At 39.3% G+C, this 19,425-nt stretch overlaps 2 protein-coding genes and 1 non-coding gene across 3 annotated transcripts; 1 reads left to right on the plus strand and 2 right to left on the minus strand.

The window, feature by feature from the left end:
- Nucleotides 1-556: 556 nt before the first annotated feature.
- LOC125898912 (apoptosis-inducing factor 3-like) lies at nt 557-11,773 on the plus strand. The gene is made up of 19 exons (XM_049592967.1): nt 557-575; nt 732-822; nt 2,025-2,134; nt 2,259-2,368; nt 2,471-2,515; nt 3,061-3,142; nt 5,043-5,155; nt 5,253-5,339; nt 5,439-5,530; nt 6,216-6,346; nt 7,071-7,186; nt 7,276-7,347; nt 7,462-7,525; nt 9,013-9,089; nt 9,294-9,411; nt 9,530-9,628; nt 9,759-9,834; nt 10,108-10,212; nt 11,643-11,773. Exons 1-19 carry the CDS (start codon nt 557-559, stop codon nt 11,725-11,727), a joined length of 1,692 nt encoding a protein of 563 aa, XP_049448924.1. The 3' UTR covers nt 11,728-11,773.
- Nucleotides 11,774-12,750: 977 nt separating this feature from the next.
- lg12h17orf97 (linkage group 12 C17orf97 homolog) lies at nt 12,751-17,777 on the minus strand. The gene is made up of 2 exons (XM_049592968.1): nt 17,408-17,777; nt 12,751-15,779 (listed from the first exon to the last, which is right to left on the minus strand). The coding sequence occupies exons 1-2, from the start codon at nt 17,529-17,531 to the stop codon at nt 15,397-15,399; spliced, it is 507 nt and encodes a 168-aa protein (XP_049448925.1). The 5' UTR covers nt 17,532-17,777; the 3' UTR covers nt 12,751-15,396.
- Nucleotides 17,778-18,289: 512 nt separating this feature from the next.
- Nucleotides 18,290-18,361, minus strand: trnaw-cca (transfer RNA tryptophan (anticodon CCA)). Its single transcript has one exon. It is a non-coding gene; the product is annotated as a tRNA-Trp (tRNA).
- Between the last annotated feature and the right edge of the window lie 1,064 nt (nt 18,362-19,425).

Genomic DNA, 19,425 nt, shown 5'->3' on the forward strand with positions numbered 1-19,425 from the left:
AACTAAGTGACTGATTTTAAATCTTTGCAGCTTTGCAGTGATAAATCTTGAAACCTGAAACGGTGTGTGGATGATAGTACCTCCACCGGTTTTGAAAGTTGTGCTTTTGTCGCCTGTCCATTCACTGTGCTTCAGCTGCTGCTGCCTCGTCAGCCTTTCTCTATACTGCCGTTGTGAAACACAAAAGACCACCATCGCCTTTCTCTGGAACAATAACTGGGCTGAACATGACCACTGACATCACCCACACTGTTCAGTCACCAGAGACCCAAAACTCACCTTTTGGCTGATTTTTGCTCGTCTTATCAAACCTTCAAAAAAAAAAAAAAAGTCCACTTTTTCACAGTCTGCCAGAATAAAGGGATGAAGGTTGGGGATGGACCTGTTGCCGTGGAAACGGACTCCTATCCCATCATTGAGCTGATGAGCAGAAAACAAACTGGGAGCACTGGACTGTTGTCTAAGAAAAACTTCTCTCAGCGGAGCATCTGACAAACTTTGAATGTTTCTGGAGGGGTTTTGTGTATCTGTGTGGAGTTATAACTGAATCAGAGACATGTCTGGGACCAAACCACGTGAGTAACTTCTCTGAGTATTTATTGACTGAATAATTTTACAGATCTTTCACTGAATTTTAAAGCAGTTTAATTACTGGGTGTTTTTCCAAGTGTCTGAAATGAAAGTAATGATCTGTATCAGCTGATGCAGTTTGTTTAACTGCGTGTGTTCAGCCCGTCAGGAGCATCCGGACTCTGATCCAGATGACACATCAGAGGAGCTGACAGAGGTGGTGTGTCTGGAGTCAGACCTGCAGGATGGACAGTAAGGAGGAGGGGAGGTGTTCACAACCTGGCAACCTGTTTTTATTCATACATCAGTACTTTATTACTAAAATACAAAATGATGCATGCATTCATCAACAAATTACACAAATGTAGGCTAAGTAAGCCTGCCTGTCTTACAAACAATCAATCAGACAACTTAAAAACTGTTCGGTGATTTAAATGCTTTCACTGAAACGTTAATGAATTAAAACTTGCCTTTAGCCATGCTAGCAGCTCCTCGATGTCGCAGCCTTTGTTGGCACAGTGTTGATCTGAACTAAATATAGTCTAACATCCTCTCAGTGACAATGTTAACATGCTGATGCTAAGAGGGTTTATGTTTAGCATGTTAACCATCTGAGTTAAGCATTTTAGCATGTCAATGTGTGCTAATTAGCACTAAACACAAAGTAGCCTTCAGCTGAGGCTGATGGAACTGGCACTGTAGATATTTGGTCATAAACCAGAGTGTTGGACAAAATTTTGACCTGATGATGGAGCTAGATGAAAAGTTAATAAATCATCAAAGTTATCATAATTCACCCTGAGGGGGATTTGGATCTGTACCCAATTTTATCACAATCTGTCCAACGGTAACTGGGATATTACAGGCTGGACCAAAGTGGTGGACCAATCATCCGACTGACAAAATGATATTGCCACTTCTAGATATACGCCACTAGCATGATTATTCAAAAAAGGCCAGAGAGACTGATTTAATCTTTGTTTTTTTTTTGTTTTTTTGTAGTGTTTGTTGAAAAAAAAAGTGGATCTTTAGCGAAAGGGGGCCGTCATCTGTATTGCCATGATTACTACAGATCACTCTGAGGAGGACATGAGTGTGAACCTCATGATAACACTAGAGGAAAAGTCAGGGATCACTGAAGTCTTCCTCAGGGGACCATGAATATCTGTACACAATTGCAAGGCAATCCATGCAATTGGCCAAGTTGTTAAGATGTTTCAGTCCGGACCAAAGTGGTGGACAGACTGACTCTCTAAAAATAAGCCTATAAGCACAGACCTGAATATACAAACTCCCAATACAGTTAACAGGTTGAAACCTGATGTACAAGTTTACAAAGCAAAGTTTGCACGAGCAAGCACAAGTTTTCAATTGTTATTCAGTTCCATGGAAGTTTAATTTGGGTGTAAAACTTACTGCAGTATTTGTGTGTGTGCGTGTGTGTGTTACCTCAGGATGATGGAGGTTGAAGTGGGACACCACAGTGTGCTGTTGGCACGCAGCGAGGGCAAATACAGTGCCATTGGTAACCAGTGTACACACTATGGAGCTCCACTTAGTAAAGGTAAAGAGGCTCGATGTGACAGTTTTAGGCTGAGAAGGAAACATTGCAGTTGTCCTGCAAATTAACAGTTTGTCTTTTTCATCCTTATTGGCACCATGTTAATGATGTGAGTGTGTGTGCTCAGGGGTTCTTTCAGGCCACACAGTGCGCTGCCCGTGGCATGGCGCCTGTTTCAATGTCCATACAGGAGATCTGGAGGAATACCCCGGCATGGACTGTTTACCCTGCCATAAGGTACGAAGCAGACAGACAGACAGACAGACAGACAGACAGATGGACATTTAGCTTATGAAGACATTTGCTCTCATTTTTAATTTGTGTTTTTCTCTTTTGAAGGTCAAAATTCAAAACAGCAAAGTGTACGTGTCTGTAAATAAAAAGGTGAGCAGGACAACTTTTAATGTTCAGTTGATGTCGTGGTGCTTCCTGTCCCATCACATACTTGTAATGTTCTCTGTTCAGTGTGGGAATAAGCACATCTGATATATGGGTTTGTGAGGGCTTGTATTTTTGGAAGAATTTAGGGTTTGTATTCAATCATTTTGACTCAAATATTTACACTTAAAGTGGTCCAAGTCCTCTAAAACATTTCCATTACCTGCCATTAAAACTCCCCTCTGAAAATAAAGAAATTCATTGCAACTTTACTCTATAACAGAAAAAAAATTTGTTGTGTGTCTTTTAAATAACATAAAAAAAGACTGGTGAATCTAGAAGATCACCAGACTTTATAAAGTATCGATAATAAAGCTGGTTTTCTTTCAAATCACTGCTTAATTCACAGTTAAAGTGGAGTTGTTGCTGATACCATTAACAATGGTTCTGTATTATTCAAGTGAAGTTATGACCAATATTTAACCAATAAAGGAACCAATCAACAGTTCAATGATGAGTTTATATGATGATGTTTTTTCTCCATGGTTCAGACCCTCAGGCAGGAGAAGAGAGTGAAGAGTATGGGAGGTGCAGTACCAGGAGTAACTCATACTGTTCTGCTGCTGGGAGGAGGTGAGTGTGGACCACTCTGTGTGTCTTTGTGTATGTCAATACCTGGGGTCAGCAACCTTTACTATCAAAAGAGTCATTTTTGGCCAGAAAAGCTCTTTAAAATTTGCCTGGTGTAACAGCTGGTGAACCAGGTGAGAGTGGACTCAAATGCTTCTGGTAAAATACCACAGTCTCTACTGGTCAAACTGGGTAGGTTCGGTACACAGATGGACTATCGAGAAAGGCAAACAAATCCAACAGGGATAAGGAAGAGGCAGAGTCAATCAACAGGCTAAATAATGGGGCGTCGGTGGATTAGTGGTAGAGCAGGCGCCCCATGTACAAGGCTGTTTCCGCAGCAGCCAGGTTCAACTCCAGCCTGTGGCCCCTTGCTGCATGTCACTCCCTCTCTCTCTCCCTCCCTTTCACACTTGACTGTCCTATCGATAAAAGGCAAAATGCCTCAGAAAATATATATATATATATATATACATATATAAAAAAACCCCAAACAGGCTAAATAACAAAAAAAAAACAAAAACAAGAAACACAAGGAGCTAAGACAAACTGGCACTGAGAGAAAACATGACACACACTAAACACTCTGGTGAGGGGAAGGGTAATGACACACAGGTGAGGCTAATCAGGGTGAGACAGACAATCAGACACAGGTGAAGTCATCAAAAGGGAGGGCAGTGAAGTGATCTGAAACAAGAGGAGATGTGAGTTCCAAAGTAAAACAGGGAACAACATGAATGAAATAAAATCATCATAACTAATAGGTCTAAATGAGCATTTGAAATGTTTTACCACACAGTGGGCTTTTTATGATTGTTTGCCACTTTGACTTTGCAGGGTTGGCAGTAAAAGCAATTGAGTATGTCCTTGTACTGTTTAATTCTCTATTGACCTCCATGACTTTTTTTTTTTTAATCTGGAATGCATAGCCAGCTTAGTTAGGGAGATCCAAGACAAGCCACCGCTACTGACATTTAGCAAAATTTAAAGGAGAAGGCAACACACACATTTTTACAGTGGAAAATGTAAGAATCGCTTGAGGCCTACGACAATGAAAAATGAAATTTGAAATGTTAAAAACAGCCATTATTAATGTGGACAATTTTTTGCTAAAACTACAGGGAGCCACTGGAGAGGGACAAAAGAGCCGCATGTGGCTCCGGAGCCACAGGTTGCCTACCCCTGGTCTATACTGTGGTGTGTAGGGGTTGCTGTCATTTAAAGCTGAGACAGATGGATTATTAATCAGTCAGTCGACTGACAGAAATTAATCAGAGACTATTTTGATAATAATTGTTCACTTTTGAAGCAAATATTTTCTTGCTCCAGCTTCTCGGATTTAAAGATTTGCAAGCAAGATATTTGAAGACGTCGCCTTGAGCTCTGGGAAACTGTAACAGACACTGACAGACAGTGTTTTCAAATATTTCATAGAATAATCGATTAATCACTTGTTGCAGCCACGCAGTCATCACTGCATTTACTGAGCAGAACTTTTTCTTTTATAGCATGTTTACGAGCCCCACCCACTTTAAAAGTGTTTATAGGTTTTGGTTAAAACACATTATTAAAGGTCAGAACGGCACAGATGAATATTAGGAATAACTATACAGTGAATCTATATACACACAGTTATGTACAGTATGTAAAATATAGGAAAGTATGTACCAGTACGTAATAAACAGATGAGTATACTACATGAATAAACGATAAGATATTTGATAATAATAATAATGGCATGAAGAAGAAAAGGAAGAAAAAATGTATAGTTATGGTCAGAATTTGCGAGTACAAGTAAACTTAATGGAATGACTAGATTAACCGAGATAAATATTATAATGAATTTCATATGTCAGTAATATGTTTTCCCTGTGTGTGTGTGTGATGGTGTGTTAACTCTCAGGAGCTGCGTCGTTGATCTGCGCTGAAACTCTGCGGCAGGAGAACTTTGGCGGCAGAATCCTCATGGTCAGCAGAGATGACCTTTTACCTTACGACAAAACACGACTCAGCAAGGTGCTGCAGAGTAAACAACACCACACAAACACCAACATTTTAGAGATAAATATGTGTGTATTTTTTAATTGACCTAAACCCTGCACCCACTTTACAGGTGATGAATGTGGAGAGCGACACTATCCTGCTGAGGAGGATGGAGTTTTACCATAAGCACGACATCGAGGTGTGGCTCAGAAAAGAAGTGAGTTCCTTTTCCATCTCCTGTCCACTCATAACTGGACCTTATTGTGACAGCATTTCTTGATACATGTGGTATTTTGACCTGTTCAACACATTACAGGCGATGTCAGTGGACACAGACAAGAAGACAGTCACATTTGATGATGGTTCAGTCCAGAGCTACGACCAGCTCCTCATCTCAACAGGCTGCAGGTACACACATTCACACACAAATATACTGCTGTAATTTAAAATGCTTGTTTGGTACAGCATCATTCTTATGGAAAAAGTCAAATGAAGTAGGAGCCTACATAAAATGACATAAATAAATCTCTCAATTTAGTTATAGTGCCCTCAGATCCCAAATGGTTTGTACAGAGGCCCCAAAATGTGCCATTTGTTACATATATTATGGATGTAAACATTTTGAAATTGGGGTCACTCAAACAAAACCAGAGTGTGTCTTTAAAGATTTTAACAATAACAAACACAAGTTCACATTTGCAGTTCGTTTGGAGACCCCCTTGTGGCTGAAGGTCTCTCAGCAGCATCTTTTCACATGAATTAAAAAGCTGTAGACAGTTTAGTGCACATTAAGCTTCATTTACAAACTGAACACCTCCAAGTGTAAAACATTTCTTTGTTTCCTTTACAGCGCTTATGAATTGTGAGTTCATTAACACTCTTTGAAAATCCTTCTGAGATTGATTGTTGTCAGTAAACGCAGCACATTTCTCTTGACTGAAACAATTTTGGTCAAAATATTTTATTCAGTCGACAGTGACCAACATCAGATTTTTAATTGTAGTAATAATAAATATATCCTAACTTGTATAACTTTGTATAAGGAAAGTGGTTATTGTTGCACTTCATTGCTCAGTTATTGCCTGTCCTTTAGAGCAAAGGGTCTTGATGTACCCGGCATGAAGCTGGGCAACGTCAAGATGTTGGAGACACCAGAGGATGCCCGGCAAATCCACGCAGCCTGTCTGGGCTGCAATGTCGTCCTCGTGGGAACCTCTTTTGTCGGTACTGTGTTTGCAGTGGGCAAAATATGCACATATTTTTTTTTACATTTGTCTTGACTGGGGATGTGTAGGAAATGACAAATAGATAAATACAGCACTTAAGATATTCCACTACTGAGTTTTCATCCATTCATCAGTTTATGGAGGCCCAAAAACCTATAAAAGGCAGTAAAAAGGTTAAATGATGCACTGAGAATATGAAACTAAAACTGCCTTGCACTGTTCTTTTATCCTCCAGTCAGTTGTTGATATAGAGAAAAGCTTTAAATTGTTTTCTTTACTAATCAATTAATTAATTTATAAATGTAATATATTTTTTAATTTATTTAATTAATTTATTTTACTTAGCTACTTATTCTTCATTAACTCTTTTTTTTTTTAATTTTTGTGTCTTAGCACACATTTAATTCTCTTTTCCCCCATGCGACATTTCTCATATGCTAATGAGATGGGTGTGTTCATGTATTTCTAGGGCAATGATTGGATGAAAAGTGTAAGGCTTTATATTTCTCTTTACACTCCATTTTAATATTCAGTACAATTAAAAATAGTATTAGCCTATTCATTGTTATTGTTATTCTGTGTGTTATTGTTGTATTTTGTTATATTTTTTGTTTATATTTTTGTCCGCTTCGGGGCTCCGTACACTTGTATTTGTTTCATTTGAAAATTTTCTGCCTCCTGATTTTCTCTACTGCACCGTCATCAACCCATTATTGTTTCAGGTATGGAAGTTGCATCATATTTGATAGGCAAAGCCTCCAGTATCACGGTGATCGGCAGCAGTCAGATGCCATACCAGAACACACTGGGTCGTGAAATTGGCAAAATCACCATGATGGTAAGAAAGAAAGACTCCTGTATTTTATCCTCTCATTACTTCTTGTTTCAGTTCAGCTAGTCACAGTGTAAACTCTGCTGTTCCTGCAGATGCTGTCAGAGAAAAATGTGAAATTCTTCATGAATGATAACGTGACGGAGGTCAAAGGTGTGGATGGCAAGGTAAAGTGTGAGGAAACACATTCTGCTCAATTGTTTTATCACAGAGTGTTACATGAAAATACAAACACTCTCAGTACCTCCTGTCTCCTGTGATATTGTCATTTCATCCTCAAGGTGAAGGAGGTTGTGCTTAAAAGTGGAAAAGTCATCCCAGCCGATGTCTTGATTGTTGGTATTGGTGAGTGCACTGCGGACATTTCTGTGATATCACATTTACACACAACTCCATACATCATCATTTATTCATGTTTCTGTTCATTCCCTCTGTTACATTATCAGTGAAACATCTTATGATGACCGTTAGAGAATACTGGAGAATGCTAATAGCAAATTTTATTATTAGTATTTGTTGTGTAACTGAGTAACTATGGCAGAGCCAGCCTTGCTGTTTCCCTCTTTTTACAGTCTTTGTGCTGAGCTGAGCTAACCTGCTGCTGGCTGTAGAGTCATATTTACAGGACAGATATAAGAGAGATATCGGTCCTCTTTTCTAACTGCCCATCAGAAAGAGAATAAAATATCAGACCTTTAGTTTAAAATGTTTTCTATAATTGTATTTGACTTATATTTCTTAAAGGAGCTGTATATGACTTTCAGAGCATATCTGTGATTCATGCTGCGTTCTATTTACCTCGGAAGTCAAAGGTCAGAGGTCAGAAATGATGTAACACACAAGGTGATTGCGTTCAAGTACAAGTCAGAAAAACAAGATGTTTTTAGCAATACAATTTCAAGCCAGGTTAGCCACTGTTAGCAGTACCAATTGAACCAACTGTATGATTGCTCCTGTGAGACAAAGAGTAGACTGAAGTGCTCATAAACAGTATTACTACAGCTTTCACTACTGTTGATAGCAAGAGCAGCCATATTGGATTTTGAGGTTGGGGTTCGTGAGGTTCCTTTGACTTTCTGAACTGGAATCTGACTTCACAGGGCATTCCAGTTAAAATTTCCAACTGGGCACTCAGAAATTTCCCAGTACAAATGGAATGCACCATCAAAGTCTGATTCGGCATGTATGGAGGGAGCTGAGCTGGTTAGCAGCTAAGGGTGTTAACGCCATGAGCAGTGTTAACAATGACAATGACGCCATGGGTCGGGGCGGCATTATCATTGGTAACCAGTGGTGTAATGCAACAAAATAATAATACTTTGTTACAATACTTTAGTATTTTTTTGAAGTATATGTACTTTACTTGAGTTTTTATTTTCCTGTCAACTTTATCTGTTACTCAAAAATAGTAATATTCTAATTGGTGACTTTAACTTCTACCAGAGTCATTTTCTGGTAAGATATCAGTACTTTTACACAAGTATGGCTTTCACTTCCTCCACCACTGGCAGTAATCACCTTGTAACAACAATGCAGAGCACCGGCTATTAGCTAGTGAGTGGGAAACTCTCACAGGGACTCACATGCCCTAACATAAGTGCACTATTGGACCGTCTACCACAAAACACAGAGAAGCTTGGATTACAACAGAAATACTGAGAACGCCACTTCATTCTCTGCTCAGGACGCCATTACTCCACTGTATCTTTACAAAACAAAGAGTGGTTTGCTGTTGTATTAATGTTCTGATTTCATGTTTCAGAGCAGTAAACAGCTCAACAACACTGTCAGTATTCCTATAAAGCTTTTTTCCTGTTTGTTTTTTCCATCAGGCATCAGACCAAACTCAGAGTTCCTGCAGGGCAGCAAAATACAGATGGACTCGAAAAACTTTGTAATAGTCGACAAGGTCAGCTATAATAACCTGCTGTTCACCTCGATATCCAGATCTCATTCTGTGCTTTTGTTCTCAACACTTCTTATGTTTTATTTCCTCATTTTGTGGGGTCTTACAGACTCCCACAGGCTTTAGTGTTAATAAACATTCCTCACATTAATGAGTAAAATGTGCACCATTATTCATCTTCTCCCTGCCTGTATCTCTCTCCTGCAGTATATGCGCACCAACATCCCTGATGTGTTCTGTGGGGGCGACCTGGCCACCTTCCCCCTGATGATGGCCAAAAACCAGCTAGTCAACATAGGACACTGGCAGATGGCACAAGCACATGGTAATGTAGTAACAATGTAAATGTAGCCACAGAGTCCTAGAAGACAGACTTCAGAGAGACAATATTATCTTTTAGTCCAGCTTGAGTATGTTCATGTATTTTTTAAACTGTTGTTTAGGGAGGATAGCGGCTCTAAACATGCTGGATAAGAAGATTGAACTCAGCTCAGTTCCTTTCTACTGGACCGTCCTACTGAATAAAACCATTCGATATGCAGGTGGGCGCACGCACACACAACAGTATGCACAAATTATGAAATACATTTAATCCTGCCATGACAGGATTTCTGATTTTCCCTGATTATCACCACTGAATGTAACTTGTGTTTTTATTCTGATTGAGTGCAGGCTATGGGGAGGGATACACTGATCTTGTAATGAAAGGAAAGGTTGAGGACAGGAAGTTCCTGGCATTGTACATCAAGTAAGTTACAAAAAATAGCTGTTGTTGTTGACAAAAAAAATATATGTGGTTGGAAACATTTAAAGGTCCTTGACTTTAAAACATTTCCAATTTTATATCTGATTATGTTGACTGTTTTGTTTTACTTGCTTGTTTTATTGACTAACTGGCACCTGATCAGATGTAGCACTCCTAATCTCATTGTATATTCTTTGTACAATGACAATAAAGGTTTTCTATTCTGTTTTATTCTGGTGAATATTTGCCTACACATGTAATTCATTTTACCTGTAGGGATGATGAGGTCATAGCAGCAGCGAGCCTAAACTATGACCCAGCAGTGTCTGCAGTAGCTGAGCGGCTCGCAACAGGAAAAATCATCACGAAGAAAGAGGCTGAGTGTGTAAAATCTCTCTGTTTTTATGCTACTTTCTTTCTTTACTTCTTTCTTTCATCATTTGGATAATTCTGGTAATACTTTAGGCATATCCGCCACCCCCAAGTGACCAAGTACTCGCCCTGTGTTACGTTAAATTTGTGAAGAAAACTTTTTTTTTTTTTTTTTTTACACATGCCTCCACGGTTAACGAGAAATCCAAAAAGGGAGAAAATTCAATATCAAATATCAAAACATTTTCAAACTCTCACACAACTTGTGCAGTATAATCTGAGTGTCATTTTTCTAGTCGTATGCTTAGTGCTTCCCAAGCACATGTATTTTTGCTTTGCTTTTTGCTGTTTAAAACTGAACTGAAAGTGTTGCTTATATAGTGAAGCTTATATAAGCTTTTCTCACTGCCAGACTCCATCAACAGAAATACTAGTTTTACCTTGCTGAACACAGGAGCTGCTGGTCTACTGCTGCCTCCATCAGTTACTCTGTGTTATTGCGTGACTTTGGCAATTTAAAGGATTTGTTCAGATTCATCAAAGTCCCACAATGGCACAACCAAACTACCAATTGAGGCAGTAGTAAACAACCCAGACTCCCTCCGAAGTCGTCGAAATCCGGCATCTGGCGGTATCAGGGGGTAACACGGTGGGACAAGAAAGAAAGTTAAGGCAGCAAAACTCAGGGTAAGGTGGGTGGGTCCAAAAAACCCTGACCTTCACCCGGGAAACCAGTGTTTACGTCCCGTAAGATTATAGAGCCAAACCCTGTTCTCTTTCCTAAACCCAACCATGTGCATTAGTTGTTGAAGGAAAAAAAAACGTAGAGTCGCAGTGTTGTATCGACGTAGTGCATTTATTTTGAAAGAGACTGTATGCAAGCAGAAAATTTCCTGTGAAAACAGAAGTGTGTTTTGATAGAAGACACTGCATGTAAAAGGCACAGGTGACACAGCGTCCCAGATCATCAACAACCAATGCACCCAGGATACCTTGCACGTTGTATCTGGACATGGAAAGTCCATGACCAAACATCAATATGTGACGAGGTCAGAGTGAGAATGTGTTGGTCTGGATAAATGAGACTTGGATTATACTGCACAAGTTGTGTGAGAGTTGTAAACGAATGTTTTGATACAGTTTTGCTGTTGTTAAAAGCGGACCCCTACAACTTCAATTCATGAAGAATTTCCTACTTTTTTTGATTCTTTATTTATCGTGGAGGCACGCAATTAAAACAAATTTTACTTCATGAATTCAACGTAACATAGAGTGAGTTACTGATATACAAATGATCATTTACGGGTTGTTTTATTCCTTTAAGTGACCTTAGCTCTGTGGATCGAATTGAATGGCAATACATGAGAGGAACAAACTGGGGGTTATCAGGTGCATCAAACGATGTAAAAACATGTCCTGTCTTTTTTTCTCCCTGACAGATCAGATGACCTGAGCTGGCTGCAGTTGTCCCAATCTACACTTTCCACCACTCTCACACTAAACACGCCATCTGCACAATGTTGACATGTAGCCAGAATCTCATTCATCTGTCTCCTCGTCACCACCGCTCTCACCAAGAAGAGTTTGGAGACCTGGATTAACAAGTTTGACTCAGAAGAGACAGACCTAACATGAACCACAGTGAAGTTTATATTAACAGTGTTGAAGTATTGGGTTTAAACTGTGCGTCACACACTCAGTGTTCAGGTGAGGGGGACTCCACCATGCAAACAACAGATACCTCAGACGGATGCAGCTTTCGAGACTTCTTTTATAATTTTAATATTTTTTATTATTTCTTTAGAGTTTTTTCATGGTTTTATGTCTCCAGGGGTATTTCAGTGACAGTCCAGAGACATCATACTCACGATGCCTCAGTATGTTCTCTGCTGTTGATCTTTAAAAGGCGGTGTACGATACCTTTTACTTGGATGGGGCTGCTGGAAAAACACAAGTGCCCTTAATGCCCGCTGCAGCCATGTGCGTGGTCCGGTCAGTGAGTCGGAGGGGGGATTATGAGAACAGAGGGGGAGTGCTCAGCTCTTTGAAGCAGAGATGCTGAAATAGGCAATGGTAACAAAACACCCCAACAGGGAACAATAGGCCTCCGACAAACAGCACACAAATGCAGTGTGACAAACCTGCACAAAAGAAGTGCTGGGTTTTTCTCTCTCCCCCCTCTGTCTCTCTGCTGGTTTATCACTGTCTTTACTTCACATCTCCTCATTTACTTTTAGCTTCACTCTCCCTTCCTGTCAGTATGGCTACATACAGTTCACTGCATCCAGGATTCAACTGGTGCAGACTCTTCAAAGCTAGTGCCAGATAATTTAGGATTGAAGGTGCCAATAACTTCTATATTGTACTAATGTTGTATGTAATTTTATTATTTTTTTCTTCATTTTTTTTTTTAACAGTATTTAGATCATGATCAGAATATCGATATGCCTCTGGATATAATACATTTGCTGGATAATGAATTGAAAAATTGTTACTAGAAAAAAATAACCAGACAAGAAACTTTATTCTCTTTTTCTTTTTTTTTTGGGTGAACAGAGCAAATTTTTAGGCTACCTGATGTAGTCCTGTCGCCAGAAGATGATGTTGGCATTATACATTTCTGCAAACCATGGACGGTGTGAAAATTATGCAGAGTTTAGAGAGTCATCGCTTCATTTTCAGCTGCGTCTTAGCCACCAAACATGGGTGTTTTTGAGTGATCTGTCACTGTGTTTCCACCTGGTACTGTGCAATGAAAAGTGGTTGTTATCTACCAAGACATCGCTGTGTTTCCTGCCAGGACAGTGACAACAGAGGCACAAAAACCGATAATTTTTTACCAAGACATCGCTGTTTTTTCAGTAAGGATTGTGCCACCAAGAGCAAATATTTTAAGCCAAAACATGATCTTTTCCTTACCAAGTGGTTTTTGTGCCTAATACTAACCACACATTAACCATGGTGTCGTTGAAATGTACAGAATGTAGTGTTTCAACGTATCCTCTACATCAGTGGTTTCCAACTGGTCCAGATTTCTCCTTAGTCATTAGTTCAAGGTCCACACAGTTTAACACATTCAGCATCATACTTGTGTTTGGCCATGTGGTCAAGCTAGTTTGCTGTCTCTGTGAAGTGGCTGTCCGTTAGTAACTCACTCTACAGCAAGAGACAGCATTTCAAAATAAAAACTCTGTGCTGGAAATTCACTGTACTTCAAAATAAAGTGTGTTTTTAATGGACCCACTTTTGGACCATGACCCACCAGTTAGGAAGCACTGCTCTACATAATAACTTACAAATGTAACATATCCGTGGTTTGCCAACATTTATTCCACCAGCTGGGTTGCATCGACATATACAGATCTGTCAACACAATTATGATGAAACAAAAACTTCCACTCTTGAAGCTAATTGTAAAATATTTTCCATCTTTCTGCACGTCTCATCGGCAGAAGGCAGCACTGACTGTCCTGATATTCCTGCAACCTCACATCTCTCTGAGAACTGCATTTACAGCATCATACTGTCAAGTATCAGCTTAAAATGTTAATGTATCTACCAGGAACAGCTTTATATTGTTACAGTGAGTAATTTAGCATATTATGTATTCTTGAGGTAAGACAGAAAATATCAGCTTTGTTATCCTGAGGATTTCAAGTTAAGACGTTCTCTGCCTCTGAGTTATAATGCTGAATATCAGTCCTCTTGCTTTGTTATCAATGCAAAGTGAACCCTGATGCCCAGGGAGAAATAACAGGGATGTATTTGTCATTTGAACTTTTTTGTCTTGTATTTCACTTTGTTCAAGCATATTAAAAAATCTCAGGCACAACAGATCTGTGTGTTTTTGCACTCATTGCCTTGTTAGTAGTGGAGCGTCTGATTCACTAAGGGAAGATGCAACTTTTCTGCCACCCACTGTCCAACAGAGGAAGTGTTTCTAAGATCTTTTTTAAAAGGTATCTTTTTAAAGTATCCTTCAATTCAGGACTTGGAGCATTAGCAGGATGTCAGCAGTTATCAGTAATTTGAATTGCTTGAAATGCTTTTTAAAGATCTATTCAAGCTTATTTTGAATCAAATTTAAGACTGATTTTTGGACAATTAAGCCTTTTCTTATTCAAGGATTGCAGATGGGTATAAAGGTAAGTAGTATATATGTAGTGCTGTGCAGAGGTAGGTTTTAATGGTTATTAAACTAAGTAAGATTAATCTACATTTTGCTAACAGATAAATGAAGGTATAACGTAAAAAACAACATTAAGTTCAGTGGTGAGTTTAAGGATTTGTTACATCAGAAATGTGGACTTTCACACACAACAGCTTGATTCGTTTCAAGACAAAAAAAATTCAAACACGGGTAAATTAAATTAGGCTATATAAAAAATATGTGTGGTCTCACAACTGAAATTTAAGACTATTCAGTGACATGACTTTTTGAGGATCCCCAGACAGCCTGACTGGATCACCAGTACAGCAGGTCAGACAATATTCTTTACAATTTGAGCTTTCGAACACATTAAATTAGACAGTGTGACTGCATATTAGCATTATATTTATAGTCACACACAGTTTTAATTTAACAACTCCACAACTGCTCTGGAAAATGGCTTTCTGGGTATTTTTTTTTTTAATGAAGAAAAAAGAAAAGAAAGGGATAAGAGAACTGCTAACATGCTTTTTAAAATTCCTCAGTTGTGGGAATAAAAAAAAGTGCCATGTGTCCTCCATCCATTTATCCCTCCTCCACATCACCGACCTGTGGACACGCAGATGTCAGGGGGGTTTAGTGGTATTATCCTGATTGGGTTTCAGTCCTGAAAGATTACATAATTTAGAGGCACAAGATAAATGGTGCAAATCCTCTATTAAGTTTTTAACAGGCCCACTGACCAGGAGCAGGTCCTGTCCTCGCCCACTAACAGTTGTGACACTGTGGGTATGTGTTAGTTTTGTACCTGATAGAAAAAGCATTTCTGTCTGATGCAATGAAGGTCGTTGAATTGGCAACATGCTCAGTTTCCCTTTGGTCCAATGTCTTACCGGCACCCAAAGATCGTCACTCTGTGGCTAAATCTATTTTAAACTGTCAACAAATAAAGCCTGAGATGACTAACAGCACGAGGTGCTCACTGGCTTCTTAATTCAGTCTGTGCTCAAATGCAGTATTGACGCCTTTTTCTCTTTGCTCTCTCAAGAAAAAGTCTGTCTCAAGGCAACCTGAGTTTCTTTTAACAGAGCGTCTCTGTGTGCGATGTAACGCTGCCGCCTGTTGGCCCTGTACAGCTCCAGCCTCTTCTCCTCAGCCTGGGGGTCCTCCAGCACTCCTTCCCACCTCAGGCTCTCCCTGGCCTGGGTGCTGAGCTCCCCACTGGCTTTGTTTGTCACTGTCAGCAGGTCCGGTGAACCCTTTGGATGTTTTTTGCTCCTCTGGCCACTGCCAGCGAGCCGTTCTCCGTCCTTCTTACTGGTCGCTCTGAGCTTGGGCAGCTGTGTTTGAAGCTGACCTGGACTCTGTAGGGGCAGCACGGACACCAGCGAGGCCTCAGGGGGCAAAGACACAGCCTGAGGTTTCTCTGCAGGGAGGCAACATAAACATATAGCACAAACAAAGCTGAGGGTTTAGATTACTAATGACTCCCTCTGGAGTTGGAGGGCTAATGGCTTGGTCGGTTTACAGTAATGAGGTGTAATTGACCAGCCAGGGGAAGCGACACTGGGGGCCTATTCTCTATTGACCTATTCAACCCTGTAGGGAATCCTCTACCTACGCCACATGATCTTTTTACTTGTGTTTACATTGTGTAGAATGACAGTGACCTTGGTATGAACCGCGAGAGCGATGAGACGTTAATGTCAGTTCAAATAATTGGTTCAGTCTGTGCTCCTTAACTCTGCATTATGACTAATTTTAAATGCAGGGCTTTCGGGCTTTTCATTTTGTGTATTAATATGTGTTTCATGGTCTGCTTGTAGACAATCTGTTTTCAATAAAGACTATGGCACAATCATTTAATTTCCTTTACTGTAACAAAGCCTCGGGTCCCACATCCATTTTTCAGTGCTCCATATTTGTCACGGGATTGCATGAGGATGTCAAACCCCCATCTGTCTCTCTAATAAAGGCCTAAAAAATGTTTTTGAGAAAAACATTTGATTGACATACAACAGACTGGTGATGGCTGATGTCAGTTACCATGATGAGACAATAAGCAGGTTTGTTATATTTCCTTGACTATACTGTAGTTTAATACAACAAAAAAGTAAACTTAGAAATATATATATAGGCCTATATATAGATAGATATTCCTGCATTCAAAAGTTTACATTTACAGACCATTAAAATGTGTGTTTTACAATATATGAAAAGTAAAATCATTTATTATAAAGAATCATGCATAATATTACTGTTCATACCTTGGCAGTACTTTTCTCTGGGTGGAACTTGATGGTACTTGCTGCTGGGTATCTTAAAGTTATTCAAGGTTCATGTTACTACGAATTGCACAGTAGGCTACATCGTGCATGCCTAATCTAAATCTGAACTCTACCTACTGTCCTGGGGATATAAATTACAATATTTCCCTGAAAATATGAATGAAACTATTTAAAAGAAGTGTCATGTAGGGACAGCAACTAATTATTATTTCATTATTAATAAATCTGTTGATTATTTCTTGATCAATCTATCGGTCTGTCTGTTTTGAAAACGTCAGAAAAATAAAGAAATGTTTCAACTGTCAAAAATAATCAATTGATTGTAGAACTGATGCAGATTAGTTTTCTGTCCATTGACTAATCAGTTAATCCTTCATATTTTTAGTGTCTCAAAATTGTAATTAAAGCACTTGAGTTTAAGATTTATTCACCTCTGGAATTAAAGAAAGGACTTCATAGTCTTTTACATTTGGAATTTCAGTGTCTTGAAACCGTCACAGTGTTTCTGACTGTTGAGGAAAAAACTTCAGTGTTTTTCAGATGAGTCCATGCATGTACATGAACTAAAATGAAACAAGAACAGCTTTCAGTTTACGCCTTGGATGGGCGTTTTTGGCAAATTTAAATGGGACTTTTACAAGATGCTTATATAACCAAACCCAGGGGAATAATCAATAATCTTATACAACTTTAGGTGCAGGGCTTTTACTTGTAATGTGTTATGTTTACATAGTTGTTTTCACCCAGCACTATACAGTGTATTTACCTGTATTTTCTGGAGGAGTGGTGGAAACAGTGGCTTTCTTTCTCTTCTTCTGCGTTTTCTTCTTCTTATTGTCAGAGCTCCTGGATGGCTGCAGCACCTTACAGTTTTTGTCCTCTGGCATCATGTAGTCTTGGCACACTGTGCTAATAAAACCGACTGTGCAGGCTAAACAAGTTAACTGAGTCTGCGGACGACTGTGCTGAAGGAGAACATGCTCCTCACAAGAATCCTCTCCAGAAGCGGAGCTGTCGACAGCTTCAGTCCCATCAAGCTACTTCATTTCCCGTGATATAAAATAACTTTGTATGCTGCACAACGAGGCAGGAGAAAGTGCAAAACGCTGCATGCTACGTGGCTAATTTCCTATTTGTTCCGGGACACGCACCTCCACAATCACGCTTCACCGCAGCGTTGCCAAGTGACGCGTCTCCATGGCAACAGGACGCACGTTCTCAGAGAGGAGAAACATGAAGGTTCACAGCCTCTCTCTTTTGTTTTTTAAGTTTTACAAACCACTGAAGGTGTTTTTTTTATTTTTTTTTTTTAGAATCAAACTATATTTGTTCCGGTAAACACACACAAAACGTTGCGCATGTTCTGATTATTTCTCTAGACAAAATTTAAGTATATCCTAATTGATTTAAATTCAGAATCAACGTTTAGAGACGAATTAACGACATTAATTTACTGGAAAACCCGTCCATAACGACAAGTTAGTCAGTATTGTCCGCACGTTTATGTAATAAACCAAACACCGTGGGTTAGGCAGCTTTAATTTAAGGCTTGGAGACAGTAGCAGCTTGTTTATGTCCTTTATGACTTGCAATTTCAGTACATTGCGTATTAACGTCACTCCATTCCCCATATTAAATTGCAAAGATATGACCCCGACGTGATTTGAACACGCAACCTTCTGATCTGGAGTCAGACGCGCTACCGTTGCGCCACGAGGTCCTGGTGGCATGCACGGTTTCACAGACGGAATAGCCATATATGGGGTGATTATCAAGGACGGATGTGATTCTATGTTGGTGAAGATCCTCAGTCATCCAGATCATGGTGATATTCAGTGCTGTATCACAGGCAACTGGACTTGCTTGAGTTTCTTGAAGATGTTTCACCTCTGATCCAGTTGCCTACAATAATGCACTTATAACCACTTGATTAAATATAGAATCATGATCAATGAGCTATATAAGAATGAGCTACTGGCCAAGTGTGTGTACGCACATGTAGGCTACACACTCCAATTAGTCAGTGCTCAAAAATAAAAAGGTATATTTTTTAATTTCTACTTTTCTAAATGATCACACTAAATCACTGATTTGTAGAAACTCATCTCTATTGTACTAATGTTGCTATTAGTCGCTGGCTCAAACATTTATAACATTACTTTTGTACTTATTATGACCCATTAAATATTTTATTTCTACAAAATGTTGCCCATTGTAGTTCTATCTTTTGTAATTTAAAGTCTCATAGAAGAGTCTCATTCTTTGCCATACTTTTTTTTTTTTTTTGGTTGTCTTGTTAGTGAGATTAATCCTGCTCTGTTGCCAGCAACTGGGGCTAAATGATAAGTGATCCTAAGTTCATCTACTTCTGGGACAGTTTAACAAACACTGAAGCCCTCTGCTGGACACTAAACAAACTCGATAAATGCAAACAGAAAACTTTAACTGCAAAGCTTCCTGTCGTCACTGTGAAATTAAATCTTAATACAAGCAAGCACACATGACCGTATGAAACCAGAGCAGTGTGAGACCTGTTGGTCTAAACTATTTTAAGCCCTTGGATACATTTGGCCAGTGGTCATTCAGCCGTTAATGTGTTACTTTGAGTGAGCTGGACAGAGTAGCTGGCTGGCCTTTAGCTGAAGCCACATTATAAAGAAACAAGAAACTGACTGTGTAAATATAAAAGATTCCACAGCTTCTTTTTTATGTGACACTTAATTTTATTATTCTCATAAAACTGACTTCAGAGTGAATCATTTGAAGTCTGCAAAGGTTTACAGT

The sequence above is a fragment of the Epinephelus fuscoguttatus genome, linkage group LG12 (assembly GCF_011397635.1).
Source record: "Epinephelus fuscoguttatus linkage group LG12, E.fuscoguttatus.final_Chr_v1".
Taxonomy (NCBI): Eukaryota; Metazoa; Chordata; class Actinopteri; order Perciformes; family Serranidae; genus Epinephelus; species Epinephelus fuscoguttatus.

Coding starts and splice junctions, on each gene's coding strand:
- LOC125898912 (XM_049592967.1), top strand. Junction 823..2,024: donor TCAGACCTGCAGGATGGACA/GTAAGGAGGAGG, acceptor GTGTTACCTCAG/GATGATGGAGGTTGAAGTGG. Junction 3,143..5,042: donor TGTTCTGCTGCTGGGAGGAG/GTGAGTGTGGAC, acceptor GTTAACTCTCAG/GAGCTGCGTCGTTGATCTGC.
- lg12h17orf97 (XM_049592968.1), bottom strand. CDS start 17,531: ATGATGCCAGAGGACAAAAACTGTAAGGTGCTGCAGCCATCCAGGAGC. Junction 15,780..17,407: donor CACTCCTCCAGAAAATACAG/GTAAATACACTG, acceptor GCCTCCCTGCAG/AGAAACCTCAGGCTGTGTCT.